This window comes from Callospermophilus lateralis, chromosome 17 (assembly GCF_048772815.1).
Source record: "Callospermophilus lateralis isolate mCalLat2 chromosome 17, mCalLat2.hap1, whole genome shotgun sequence".
In the NCBI taxonomy this organism is placed as follows: Eukaryota; Metazoa; Chordata; class Mammalia; order Rodentia; family Sciuridae; genus Callospermophilus; species Callospermophilus lateralis.
The window spans coordinates 57048666-57064280 of record NC_135321.1 but is presented as its reverse complement, the minus strand read 5'-3'; the positions used below and the strand labels follow the sequence as shown (position 1 = coordinate 57064280).

At 33.3% G+C, this 15615-nt stretch overlaps 1 protein-coding gene across 1 annotated transcript in view; it reads right to left on the bottom strand.

Moving 5' to 3' along the window:
* Positions 1–15615, bottom strand: part of Ndufv2 (NADH:ubiquinone oxidoreductase core subunit V2) — a 29674-nt gene that overhangs the window by 1787 nt on the left and 12272 nt on the right. The window contains exons 2-7 of the mRNA XM_076836679.2: positions 14780–14845; positions 13278–13340; positions 13068–13184; positions 9995–10163; positions 8804–8913; positions 7087–7163 (exon numbers count right to left, since the gene is read on the bottom strand). Coding sequence (XP_076692794.1) covers positions 7087–7163; positions 8804–8913; positions 9995–10163; positions 13068–13184; positions 13278–13340; positions 14780–14845 — 602 coding nt within the window. The remainder of the gene's footprint in view (positions 1–7086; positions 7164–8803; positions 8914–9994; positions 10164–13067; positions 13185–13277; positions 13341–14779; positions 14846–15615) is intronic.

Sequence of the window (15615 nt, the reverse complement as noted above, 5' to 3'; positions counted from 1 at the left end):
AGGCCTGTGCCACTGCACCCAGCTTGGCTTTGTACTTTTTAAATGTTAATTACTAATAGGTAAAATAGGTACACATGCTGCTCCTTAACTGCCAATGAAATTTATTTTGAGGGACTTTGGTCTCCCCTGTCATCAGATTTCTTTCTCTACCTACAACATTTTTCTTGTTAAATGTCAGAATGGAATGTGATTTAAATGTTTCATTTTAGAAGTCTACTAATAACTGAGCATTTGGTAACTTAAAACCTCTTACCAGTTTGGATATGAATCTTTATACATTAATGAATTCCTTAATATTGATATATTCTTTATCAATACAAAGGATCAATTTAAGTAAAAAAACTAAAGTTTCTGGAACAATAAATGGGATAATTAATTATATATACTTTCTAAGATCTTCACAGAATTATGGAATTTTACATGTGGAAGTAATTTTTAAAATAATCTAATCCAAAGTTTCCTAAAGTTTTTGCCATGAAATTACAATCCCACAACATATTTAGAGGGGAAAAAGGGGGTCTTGTATGTCTGACTGCAAATTTTTTCTTTTTCCCCACCATTCACACAATACATATTAAAGTATAAGGCTATAAAAACCACCAGAAAACCCTATAACTTTACTAATCATCTAATCAGTGAACAAAAAGCGATTTTTCTGATACCACATACTTAAAATGTTACCTATTAATTACCCTATCTTCATTAAAATCTCAAAAATAAATGGTTTTTCAGCCATTCCAGCATTATATGTATAAGCACCAGTCTAACTCATTTGCATTCTAGAATCTTAGCCTTTCTGTGACTCTTTATGGCTTAAAAAAGTGCTATATATTAAATAGAAAAATTACATTGATTTAGTGCTTATCATTTTACTACCACTGAGATACTTGCTTTTAATATTAAAAACCCAAAGTTACTTTATTATTTAGAATTATCTATTAACAACTGCACGGAACTATACCCTAGACATCCATTTCTTACGATTTGGATAGTATCTGCATGCCAGAGAATTCTGCAGAATTTAAGATATCTTTATAAAACCAAATATGAAGAATGAAATTAGACTTTAAATTTATAAATGGATTATAAATGAATACACACCAAAAAAATCATGTATTAGTAAACTGAAAGCATTCTGATAAGTTTTTCAATGCCTTAAATTGAAAATAAGAGCAATCTTGGCTCAAAAATATTAAATCAAGAGTATTATCTTACCATTGTTTAATACAAGTCATTTATAAAAAGTAATTTAAAAAGAAGTTTTCACCTACACAAACACATCAATCTTGAATCATTTTTGCAAGGGTAGACTTGGTGCTGATACTTGCAAAAAGGTGAGCAGAGAGCTTTATTATAAAAATACTAATGAAAAAGAATTAGCTATTTTGGCTAAAGAACGACTTCTAACACATTATTGTTATTGCTGTCCTAATGTATTTCATTATCCTACACATGTAAGACATTAACTAACAAGGGGGAAGGAAAAGTGAAAAGTTCTCATTCTCATGTGCTGATAAGACCATATCCAAATACAGGCTTCAGACACTGAAAAATATTGAAAAATAAGCAAGTACATGTGCATGCACGCACACACGTTTGCTTTTTTAAACAAGAGGTGATAAGGAGAAAATAAAAATAGGTTTAGACACCAGTAACTGTTATCAATAAAATCTCAAAACTGTTCAGAATTACTGATAAATGACATCCTTGTTATTAGATGTTAACTGTGCTACTTGGTTCCTGCTTACTAAAAATAAAAAATATTACAGTATTTCCCCAAAACTACAAATTCTGTTTTACTCTTTAATCTTCTCTAGACCATGACTTTAAAAACTATAATAACTGATGAATCCTCAATTAATATATCTAGCTCTAATCTTAATTATCTAAATTCCAGACACATATCTACCTGTCAGCACTCTACCATAATGTCAAATATGCATCTTACATTTACCATGTCTAAAATTTCTGACTTTCCTTCCCGTAACTTAACTACCTGTTTTGGTTTAGATATTAGGTGGCCCCCAGAAGCTACTGTGAGAGACAATGCAAGAACATTCACAGGTGAAATCATTGGGTTTTAAAAGCCTTTACTCAATATCCCCTGATGGAAATTAGTAACTGAGTGGCAACTAAAGATAGGTAGGATGTGACTGGAAAAGGTGGGCATTGGGTACATGCCTTGAGATATATGTATTTTGTATCTGGCTAGTGGAGTCTCTCTCTGCTTCCTGATGCGATGCTGTGAGCCACTTGCCTCCACCAAACTCTTCTGTCATGGATTTCAGGCCTTGGGGAATAAGTCAGCCATCTATGGACTGAGACCTCTGAAACCATGAGCCCTAAAATAAACCTTTCCTCCTTACAATTGTTCTTGTCAGGTCTTTTAGTTGCAGCAGGAAAAAAGCTGACTAAAACAGAAACTGGTGGGGCTATTGCTGTGACTAACCAGACCATGTTCAGAAGCTTTTGGAGCTTTTTGGGATTTGGAGATGTTTAGCAGTGTAAGCTAGAAAAGCTTTAGACTGTTACAAGCAGAGCTTAATGGGTGTTCCTAGTGGAACTCAGACCAGAATGCCAATGGGACCATGGACAGTGAAGATGGCTCAAAAAAATTTAGAGGAAAAAAAGGACACTACTGGACTAGAGGCCATTCTGGCTGAGAAGTTGTCTACATTTTGCCCATGTTCTGAGACTTTCTATAAGGCCAATTTTAAAAGTGACAGAATGCTTGACCTGGCAGAAGTTTCCAAGCAGCATAGAATTCAGGCAGTGGCATAGGTATTAGCTTTTAGTCAAGTTTATTGTGATATTCAGGAGCAGAAAGCAGTGCAGAAAGATTTGAAAAACTTGACCTTGAAACATGGGAGTAAAACTGGGGCTAAGGAAATTGGAGCTATAAAGACATTATCAGAACTAATGCTAAAGACCTTGCCCAGAAACAATAAAGATGGCTTGAGAACATCTCAGGAGTTGGCAAGACCATACCCATCTCAGGCTCAAGGGTGTTAAAAGTAAAAATTCTTTTGAAAAGAGACCTATGGGGCATTCTGCTTGCACAGAGAGGCCTAGGAAGTTGTTTCACCATGCTCAGCCACCCAGGCACTCAAAGAGGCTTCTGTAGCCTTGTCCCTAGAGACTTGGCTACTGCTTGAGATGGCAGCAGACCTTGGTGGTGCTGATTCTGTAAGATTACAGGATGCTGGAGTTAGAGGATCACAGAGGTTTCCACCAAGAAAAGCCTGGGAGGCCAAGGAAGGTGCAACAGGGTCAGAGTCCCTGTGGGCAGCCCCTGAGAAGGCAATGCATGGAGATGTGAGAAGGAAGACAAAGCTGCAGCGAAACCCCCAACATTAAGAAATATCAGTTATGTGGGACATCTGCCAAGGAAGGCTGTGAGAATTAAACAGACAAGCCAACAGAGACACTCTGGGCTACAACCAACAAAGCCACTGGGGAGGAGCTTTACAGCCCTTTGGAGAGAACATCAAGATACCATGTACTTCAGATGTCAGACACAAAACAGGACTTGTTTGTCCAGCTGAATTTCCATCTTGCTTTGGTCCCACCCTTTCTTTTTATGCCCCTATTTTTGCAAATGGAAATGTTTACTCTATACCTTTATATAATGGGTAGTTGTAAATTGCTTTTGATTTTTACAGGAGCTCACAATGCAAGTTTGTCTTGAGTCTTAGTGGAGACTTTGGACAATCCTGGAACTGTTCAGACCATGGGGACTCTTTGAAGTGGACAAAGTCTATTTTGCATTGTAAGATGAGCAAGAGCTTTTGGAGCCAGGGGCAGAATGTTATGGTTTGGATATTAGATGTTCCCGCAAAACTCATGCATGAGACAAATCAAGAAGGTTTAAAGGTGAAATCAATGGGTTATGAGAGCCTTAGCCCAATCAATGAATTAGTCTCCTGACAGGAATCAACTGAATGGTAACTGTAGGCAGGCAGTATATGGCTGGAGAACATGGGTCTCTGGAGGCATGTCTTTGGGATATATATGTTGTATCTGGCAAGTGGAGTCTCTCTCTACTTCCTGATCAACATGTCAGCTGCTTCTCTCTGCCATACTCTTCCACCATTATGTTCAGCCTCACACTGAGCCCTGAGGAACAGTCTAAGGACTGAGACCTCTGAAATCATTAGCCCCCAAATAAACTTTTCCTCCTCTAATTATTCTGGTCGGGTCTTTTGATCACAGCAATGAAAAAGCTGATTAAAACACTACCCTAAATCATCTCCATATTAAAGGAACTAGGGAGAGGCTCAAACCAAAATGTTAGATTATCCATAATTCCTTAGCTCTATAACACCCATTAAATTCTAAAACTATTCCCTACTTAGCAACTAAGACAATATTTTCAGCAAAATCACATATCATTCCCTATTGGATATATTCCAACAGTAACTTGTTATTATATATCTCACTCATCCAATTGCACCATAGTGATGTCTTATTTTCCCTTCAGAACTTTATTGTAACTTTTTTATCCTTCATGGAACATTGCTCATCATTCAGGTCACAGCTCAAACATTATCATCTCAGAGAGGCATCTCTTGGATAAATTTACTTCCATTCTCTTTACCCTAAATCTACTTCATTTTTCTTCACAGTATTTTTCACTCAGATATTACATTATTTGTCTGTCTCCATCAATAGAACATAAGACATATAAGAACTTTATCTTGTTTATAACTGTGTGCACAATCTAAAATAGTGCCTAGAATGCAGCAGGCACTCAAAAAAATGTTTGTAAAATACATGAATGTTGAGTAATTAATGAAGTACAATGAAGTAAACAAAGTAACTTCTGTGGCAGGAGAATAATAATATTGGATTAACGCTATAAACCACTGATCCCAGTTCACAAGAAGAGATGTAGGAGGTTCTAAACAAAAATTTTGATCATAAAATTGTAAGCATTCAATCAAAACAAAGGGGGCCACCTAAAGAACCTAAGTGGATTTCACAAGGAAATCTGTCCTTAGGTTTTTGAGGGGGTTGTTCTGTTTGCAATACAGGGAAGGGAAACCAGGGGCACTCCACTAAGCTACATTATCCGCCCATTTTTTGAGAGAGGGTTGCATTAAGTTGCCAAGGCTTGCCTCAAACTTGAGATCCTCCAGCTTCAGTCTCCTAAGGAGTTGGGATTACAAACATATGATAGTGCATGCAACTCTTGGATTTACATCGTTTTTAAAAACACCCAAAAACTGAAAAGTTATAGGTTAACTACAAAAATAGTATAAACTCATTTAAAGACTTCTAAATACTAAAGGATCTGAGGCTTGTGGAAAATAATATGAAATACAGATGTTTTAGGGGATTGAGGGAGAAATCAACATTTGAAGCAAGAATAAGTTTAGACAGGAGCACTGGTTCAGTAAGATCCTATAATGTTAAATGACAAGAAGTTTCACTTAATTTTCATCCAGGAATGATTTTTCACAATGGAACTATTTTATCTCCTGAAAAAGCAAGTATAATCCAATAAGGAGAGGAACCAGGAAGAAATGCCAAATCTCTTAAAGCAAATTCAAGCATATATGCACAATGTGGTGAAAATAGTACATGTTAGTTAGAAGTTAATAGTCAATAGGGTCAATTAGTATTCACTAACCCTCAAGTACCTTGTACTAACCTTATTTTCTCATTAAGTAGAATCATTAGTCTGCTAGAATAATAGATACATTCTTCTAAAATGCAAATTGCGAACCACTCTATACTCTTTACTTAATGAAGTTTATCACGATGAAGTAAACAAAGTAACTTCTGTGGCAGGGGAATAAAGAGCACATCATAGCTATTTTAAAACATCAGTTACTATATGAATATTAAAATCTATAAATGTGTTAAAGAGAAGAAAACATTTATGTGATACAAAAAAAACAGGGATTACAATTATATGAAACCATCAGTGTTGCTAATATTAATAAAGAATTTTATTCTTTATGAAATAACTGAACACTTAGATGTGGAATAGGGTTTATTTAGCGATAGAAGTTTGAAATTTCAAAGAAATTTTAAAGTTTAATTGAAAGAAAACTAATATAATACAACTATAGGATAAGAACAACCTGGATAAACAGTTGAAAAAGATCTGAGCTTTCTATCTGACTATGTGAATAATTAAGTAATTAAACTGAAATAAGAGTTGATGCAATTAGGTTACATTATTCTAAGTATATCTGGAACAAAAGGAGGTAGTTCCACAGTGCTCTCTGTATTGATCAGTAGTACATAACTCAAATGTGTTGCTTAATTATAAGAACAGTTTCTTAGAAATGCATCATTACCCAATTTTGTCACTCAAGGTACATCACAGGACTGTACTTACAGAAATCTACATAGCCTCATATATACCTACTACATACCCAACTGCTCTTCATTGCTGTAGTGAATACTACAGGCAACTATAAACATATTTTTATGTCTAACCATATATAAGCATAGAAAAAAATATAGTAAAAATACTAGGTAATAGAATTTTTCAGCATCATTTTAATCTTATAGAGCCTCACCATTGCATATGTAGTTTCTTGCTGACCAAAATGTCATTGAGGTATGTGACCACTGTGATCAGTTTAAATATCACTTTGAAGTCACAACCACAGAAATCCCACAAAAATGGGAAACCAAAACTATGTCATAGGAAGAACAATCGAAGAAATGCAGATATTCATCTGAAAAAAAGATATGGGGAAGACAAAAATAGCTATTTCTAGTACCTGAAGAGCTATCATTTGGAATAAGTATTAAAATTATCTTATGATTTAAAGGACAGAATTGGTTCTTTAGGTGAAAATTACAGGGAGCCAGACTTCCGGTCAATCTCATTTCAACATAATGTCTATTTGTAGTAAATTTTTCTTTTCTATAAATATTCAGATATCAAGTGATTACCTGATAGGATTTTAGAAAATCAAAATTCTTGCTCTACATGACAGATTGGTTTAGATATCCCAAATCCCTGCCAATTCCTATAAACATAGATATAAATTTTTTAAATTGTTTATGTGAAATATTAATTTATGTAAAGACATTAAAACTTATTATATATAAATAAAAGCATACCTTGGCCCAGGTTTTGGAATTTTGCCTGCTTTGAGCTCATCAATAATTTCCTCAATATCCTTTGGTGTCAGATCCTCCTAGAAAAAAAATTTCACTTGAAATCATTTCTACTGCTGCAACTGGTGTAAATCTCCAGCACAGGTTAGTTTGATTGTCTCTTTCAGATCAGATATACCAAGACAGCCATAACTGAATAACTCCAATATAGAGTACATGCCCCCAAATGTAACATGCAGCAAGAGCTATAGCTGAATAGGCAAAAGAGAGTATGCTTGAAGTAAAACATATGCACTGGAAACTTGGCTCCACCATTTACGACTGGTCATCTTTGACAAGTTACTCAGCTTTGTCAAGCCTGGTTCTTTAATTATAAACCAACCTGAACCTGTTTTTGAGGATTAAATGAGAAAATAAAAAAGAGAAACAGTGCACCAAGGCACAAAACCAATAAATGCTATATTCTTAAAAAAACAGTGAGATACAAATAGTAATTAATTGTAACTTACAAGTAGGTGTCTAATATCTATCACTAGTCTAAAGATCTAACTACTTATTAACTGAAAGAATCTCTTGTCTCTTACACAAAGCTTCTGTAATCTACCGTGTTTAGGCTTATACTCCTTCATACAAAGCCTTTACTGTCTAGCTCCTATTTAAATTGAGAAATAAATACCCAGAAGCCAAAACCTCCATGAAAATCCAAGAAGACAATTAGAGCACCAAGCAAACTTGGCTTCAAATCCTACAGAAGCCCAAAAGAATCTAAGAGACCACACAAACCACACATTTAAGATCCCAACAGCTATACCTTCAACATAAGAATAAACTAGAAATTAAACTCTTCCACAAAAACTGAGTCTAGAATCTTTTATGCTGGGGGATGGGAAAGACTTAGGGTGTAAGGATATGGGGGTTGGGGGGTTGATCTTTCAGTAGTAAGAGAGAAGCAAAGTAAAGTCTCTTCTTTAAGACCTGTTTTCAAAATACAGACCTAAAAGAATTTTCATAACAGATTTCTAAGAAATAGAAGCTAAGAAGACATCACAAATGAAAACCAAAATGATTAAGAAAGCAAGTTAGTTAAAAATGGTAACTAGAAAACTTTATACATTTGAATATTAAAAACCCTTCTAAAAAACTTTCAGCTCAAAGACAAATTAAAATTTAAAAAATCAAACTTTGTAAGATCCAGCTAAAGCAGGACATATTAAGGTATGCTACCATCTCTATAATTTTTTTTAAAACAACATAACATTATATATTAGTATGGATGCATACATATACAGAAAAAGAGAATACTGGAAAATAATGGAAATCTCTGCAGATGAAGAGAATAGGATTTGGAGTAAGAGTTTTTCACCTGTATTTGTAACTCATTTTCATGACAAATAAAAATGACAGTGATGATTAATAGCAATAGTACCTGAAGTAAACGTTACAAAATCTTACTGTGAAGTCTCCGTTGCTACACCAAGGTTATTATCTGCATTTGTATGTCAAAGAAGATTAAATTTTTCATAATTTAAATTCATTAAAATTCGTCATTATCTTCTGGAGAAAATGCAAAAATGTTTTAAGGTAATTTTTAAAGCCTTCTAGATATTAATACCATTTCTTTTAAATAAATAATTCAGAACCCAACATCTGAAGGACATGGAACAAAATATTTTAAATATGACATCACAGAACTTTAGCTTATATTAAGTAGAATACTTACATAGTAATTGTCATTTATTTGAACCATCGGTGCATTTACACAGGCTCCTAAACATTCCACCTCTATAAGGGTGAAAAGTTTGTCAGATGTAGTTTCCCCAACCTTTATTCCTAAAAAATACAAATGATCACTGAGAAGTTATACCATAATATAGGTTATACTCCTGGATCTGTGAGACTATAGCACAAAAGCAATCTGGTTTAAGTAGGGTGGGAGGGGGGATAAAGAAACCCCACAATACATTGCAGAGGTATACAAAAAGTATTTAAGAGCATTAAATTTCTTTAAGGAAAAACTTCTAATTATAACATTCTAAGATTTCTTAAGTTGACTTGTTTCTTTAAAAACAATCAAATTTAGGGACCCTTTTCCAGTATTTATTGTTACGCAGCAGTGTACAAGACTATTATTTTCATTCTGATTGTGATAACTACTAATATCACAGTCTGTGATAAAATCAGAATAATTCCTAATGTCAAAGACTATTACAAAGGTGAGGAAAAAATAGTCTTATACATTTAGGAGAAAGCAATTTAGCAAAATATGGTAAAATCTGTCCTAGCAATTCTACTATAAACAACCTCAGAGAACAACAGGACAAATACGTAAACAGTTTATATACATTTAGGTACTGAATAATAAAAAGTTATAAAATCTGTAACATACCAAATAGTTATCAGAATATGTGCCTGGGACTTGGGGCCAACTTAAGTTTTTCTGCTTTGTACACTTCAATACTGCCCATCTATTTTTACAACATACAAGTACTTATATTCAAAAACAAAATTAAAAGACACTTTCTTTTAGCTTCATTTAACAAATATAAAAGCAGCAATGGCAATTTTGTGTGGAAAAATTCCCACTTAAACTCCCAGAAATGATGGCACATGCCTATAATACCAACAACTCTGGAAGCTGAGGCAGGAGGATCTCAAGTTCAAGACCAGTTAGTCTCAGGAACCTAGCAAGGCCTTAAGTAATTTAGTTAGACACTGTCCTTTGAAGCTGAGAATTAAGGACAAACACAAAAGGAATGAAAGTATGCAGAAAGTATGCAAACAATAGACACAAATTTATTAGGGTTTTACAAGCCTAATAAGATGGAAGAAGTTGGAAAATTTAGGTAGAAATACATCATTCTAGAAAGACAATTGTTTTCTAAAATAAAAGTTACAGATAAGCATTCCATACCTAGCTTCTTCTGAATGGCCTCCAGTATGCTGTCAGAGTTTCGAAGCATGCAAGGTGTTGTAGTGCAGACCTGAATGTGATACTTTCCAACTGGTTTTCGATTATACATGGTATAAAAAGTTGCTACTTCATATACTCTCATTGGAGGTACTTGTAAAATTTCTGCAACCTAAAACATTAGGAAAATTTTAAGAAGGTAATTACCATATTTATATATTTATTTATTTTTAGTTGGACACAATACCTTTATTTTATTTATTTTTATGTGGTGCTGAGGATCGAACCCAGCACCTCACACATGCTAAGCAAGTGCTCTAGCACTGAGCCACAATCCCAGCCCACCATATTTATTAATTGAGCTTCTAGTATGTTGTAAAACATGTAATTTCAATATAGCCTCCATTTGGTTAAAACAAAAATTCTTCAAGAGCAGAATTTGTATTTGTATCTGATAATTGTGATATAAGCCCTGGAATTCTTAGAAACAACTTAAACCACAAAGAGTCCAGAGAACCTAATAGAGTTGTTATAGTTGTGTGTGTGTGTGTGTGTGTGTGTGTGTGTATACACACACACACACACACACACACACACACATACATACTGTTTAGTAAGGATAGTACTTAATTAAACTAGCTTTATAACTGCTTTCATAGAGGAAAAAATACTAAAGGTCTATACAGTATTATACACCTGGTCCTCAAAAGGATATTGTATTATTAGAATTTCTATTTTGATCATTTCAAACTCTTAGATGTTGTAATTTAAGCTATTTCATTAATTTTTCAAAGAAGCTTGATGTCACTTGGTAATATGTATATATGCAAAAGATAGGGCAAAAGAAAAAAGGTCACTATTGGCCCATATGTTTTTATATCTTTACATTTAGATATGAAAACATAAAATTTTATATTTCTACAATTTTATATGTGTATGCCGCCTATTTTCAGAATAATACAAAAAAAAAAAACAAAACTACTTTTATTTCATATCACAATACTTTTTACAGAAGCCAGATCTTACAAACTAGTACTTCCCAACCCTCACATCAAAGAATTGCCAGAAAATACCTGATTTTAGGTTTTAGGACTAAGGGGAGCACTTTCTCAGCAGGGCATACCTTTTAGGGCAAGTCTGTATGGAAAAACAAGGCTTTGCAGTTGTTAGTTAGGGCTGGTCTATCATTATTATAATCCTGGCTTTAATTTTCTAGATGACATAACATCTATTGAGTTTTCGAAGGCTTGCTATCTGGCATTCTTAAAAATTATGCATGTATCTATATCGTTATGAAAGAGGTCATTAAATGGTATTTCAGATAATAAACATGTTGAACTTTTTTATATCAGGAATTCTAAAGGGAAAGGTATTGTCAAAAATATCTAATTAAGCTCACCTATGAAAGACATAGTTGTGATATGAAATACACTAGTTCTAAACCAGAACAAACTGCTAAGTCTGGGGCACTCTCTTATCAAAATACTCATGTCACAGCCCTACCACTATAAATAACTTAATAAATCTGGAGGAAGACCCTGATTTTAATTTGAAAAGCTACCCCTGGAATTTTGCTCACTTCCTTACACTTTAGTCACTATTAAGAAACAAATGAGTGAGCTTCTGGATTCTTTTGTTTTGTAGGTTGAATGTTTCTTGGGTTGGAAGCAGGTAGGACAGTACCATTAAGTCTTAAATGTAACGTAGAAAGAACCTTAGTTTTATTCTCTGTATTTTTATCTCTCCCTCACTTCTATTTAACTCTAAATAGAACAGGACAATATGTTTTAAATGTTCTCACATTAGTTTCTTACATATTTTATATTGCTCTGCTAAGCTTGCCATTCAGCAAACTTCTAATAAGCTTGCCATTATTGAATACAGAAATTTCTGCAAATAAGTAAAAACTGTGATTAGAAACATACACTAATTTAAAAAAAAATATAACTCCCAAAGAAACATGATTAAGAAAAAAAAAATGTTTAGTAAGGATAGTACTTAATAAACTAGCTTTATAACCGCTTTCATAGAGGAAAAAATACTAAAGGTCAATACAGTATTAGTAAGAGATCAGTCAACCAAAACTAAAATTTTTATTTTTAATTTTATTAGATAAATGGAGGACGTTTCTATTCTCCCCAAAACGGTGACAGTCTAGCCTAACAGTTATGATCAAATAAAGTTCAGAAAGTGATAAAAAGAATGAAGTATAGCAGAATCTCTATGATAGCTGATCAAGTAGAAAATAAACTGAATTGGGAATGAATTCAGTCCCAGCTGTCATTTAGAAATCATAACTTAATGACTTTAAAGGCTTTATTGCTAGTGAGAGAGTAAGCCCAAATAAAAAGATCTCTTAGTTCTAAGTCAAATATATTTTCCATTATATAACATAGCTTAATAGTTGTGTGACTCTCATAATAATCAAATTATATGTAGTTTTTATATGGAGCTTTGCAAATGATATACTACATTACCACACAAATGTTGTTATTTTATAAACAGGATATGAATAAACTTGAAATTTGGATTATTGCTAAAAACTGTTAGGAAAAAAATGAGTCTTAAAATATGTATGAGCAGACCAACTTCATATTAAGTAGGTCACCCATGGCATTTCTGGAGGTTGATTCTAACCTGGTATAATCAGATGACATAAATACCACATATTATATAGATTTCTGTTATAGCCTGTAACTAAAGTTGCAAAATACTAAGGGTCACACTGTGAGATTTTTTTTCCTAAATTCTAGTCTTAAAATACATTAATTTTCAAAATATATTGACACCAAAGTATATACACTTGAGATCTTTTACCTTTATTATGACCCTCAAACAGGAAAATGTCAAAAAGACTCTTTCACCATGATACCTTCACTAATTCCTGCTAGAAGGCTATACTTCAGTTCTCTGTATTAAGAGAACCAATAAATGTATTCAAGGAAACATAAATGACTAAAGAGCTCCAAACAGCTAGATTCCAACACTAATGATTATCAGTGATTTCTATATAAGGAAGTTACCACACACACAATCCTCCCCGCTTTTCTAACTAAAGCAAAAATGAATTCAGTACCTTGTTCATAGCAGAGATGGGCAACCACCCATTCTGCCTTTGTGCCAAATCCAGGACTGGGAGCACAGCTGCTGCTTTATGCCCTACTGGATAGTTCTTTACAATTGCCTCTATCCTCTGTATTAAAAAAAAGAAAAAGAAAAAGGCACCCATTTTACACTCTGGAAGATAATATTTTATAAATGAATTATAATATTAATTTAGTCATACCTTATAGTTTTCTGGTGTGAAATCAAATGGGATATCTGGGTTATTTTCAGGAGTATCCCTGTGCTACACAAAGAAGAAAAGATTTCCCAAAATTATCAAAATTCTCTCTAAAGTGTGAATAGCACTGTACATTACTATACTATTACTGATCATTTAATTTCTTCGCTTTAGTTCCAACCTATGTCAAACTATCAAAAAGAATGACTAAAATACATTTGATACTATGATTACCAAAGTTAGCAGAGTTCAAATTTTTCAAAGTTTCAGAAAGCACACATTAAAGGTTAAAAGTAGTAGTTTTCCTTTAAAAAAAAACAAAAACAAAAAATTTTATCCAACTTCATCAGGAATCAGATCTTCTAAATTAGGTTACCAAAATATTACCAATCATTGCAATCCTTATAAAATTAAGACAAAATTTTGAGTTTTAACATATATGTGTTTTTCCTAAAGAGGGGGTATCAATCAGTATCAAAGGGATCTGGGGTCAAAAAAGTTAAGAACCACTGCTTTAGGTTTTCCATAACAGAAACTAGCAACATCAGAAAGATTTATTTCTTTTCCTTAAAAGAGCAAAGCAGGCTCTATTGAAAAACTGACAAGAAATGGCATGTCAACAGGAAATTAAGTGAATCACACTGAAATTAACACATCAATTAATGCTTTGTATGTGTGCTGAATACAAAACTGAATCTCTTGAACATTAACTCTAAGAGTTCTGCTTTTTAAAAGGACATAAAGAGGAAAGAAAACAAACTCTGATAATAATTTTAAGTATCTGACCAATATGGCATGTTTTTAGACAAAGGTGATAAAACAGGAAGCTACTTATTATACCACTAACATTAAATAATCATACAAATCTATACATGGCCTTTAAACACTAATCCCTGAAAACTGCATCATGTCAGAAAAAGCAGACACATAATACTTTCTGAATTGTCCAACTAAGTTGGGGAGTTCATATATTTCTACCTGTAGTTAAACCCTGGAAACAAAAATATAAAGACCAAATGCTAATGTATTCACTACATTAGTGAAATCCATGAGTTTCAAATTTGGGTCATTTGGGGATGCCCAAATTATAGCCTCAGAATCTTCAGTTAGCCAACATAACTCACTTTTAAGAATCTAAAGTGTAATATGAGAATCAAATGAAGTTTCATAGTAATTTCATCAAAGAACAATCAAAATTCCTATTTCAAGTTTTTCTAGTGCCAATTTATATTTCTATTTGAGAGGTTTAGTTAGAATGATAATTTCTTGAAATGTAGTAGAATCAGTTATATTTAAATTCCAACAATGGCCAACATACACCAAATACACTAGTGTTTATGTTTTGAGGTTTTTTTTTGGGGGGGTGGGGGTGATGCTGTGAATTGAACCTAGAGTCTTGCACATGCTAAGCAAGCACTCTACTACTGAGCTACATGCCAAATTTAGATATTACAATGAATTCAAATTTTCAAGTCTTGCCACTATAAAGAAATCTAATTACTTACCACAAACAAGGCTCCTCCAGCACCATTCTGTACAGCTGTGTTATGCAAATTCTTTATATGTCTTCCCTGAAATTTAAAATGTTAAGAAAATGTAGTAAAAATCATAAACCTTAAGAAATTTTTCAAAAGAAAATACTTTCAAATTACAGAGTAAAAGATCTTAAGAGATATGGCCTACTACCCCACTCTTGCTGATCTCTTATTTCAGGAGAGGCAGAAGGAAATGGGAACTCTAAAGGCAAGGTTATTAACTTGCCTGACCACAACCCATGTCCACTGATTTATATACCCTTTCTACTAAGCTCTGCTAGCATGCACGTGGAGAATTAATGTACCATTTAACTTACTAGCTTTCACTTTTGTCTGAATCAAATTGGATGCCAGCTTTCGTTTAATGTGGATCTTCATAAACATGTTTTCATACTGTATTGTATGAGTCATATACTCTGTACAAATGAGTCAACATTATCTTCCTTTTTAAATTTGACTATATTAGTTCAGAAACTCCAGCCATATGAGTAGTTTCTGAAAGTTATTTATGATGCTAAACAGATAAACAAGGTATGACTGCTTTGGAAGTACATGATTATTCTGTTACATTTCATTTCTCTCTGCCTTCTGCTCCCCTCCTCAAGTAATTCAACTATTCTAAAATCCTACAACTTCAGAGTTCTATATACCACACATGGTAATAGATTGGATTAAAATCAAACACGGAATCGATGAAGAATTGGTCAATTCAAAGAAAGTTAACAGAAAAGTAAAAGGAGTAATGTAACATAATAATATATTTAACTTTTCTCTAGGTCTAAGTATTATCTCAACTGAAGAAATAA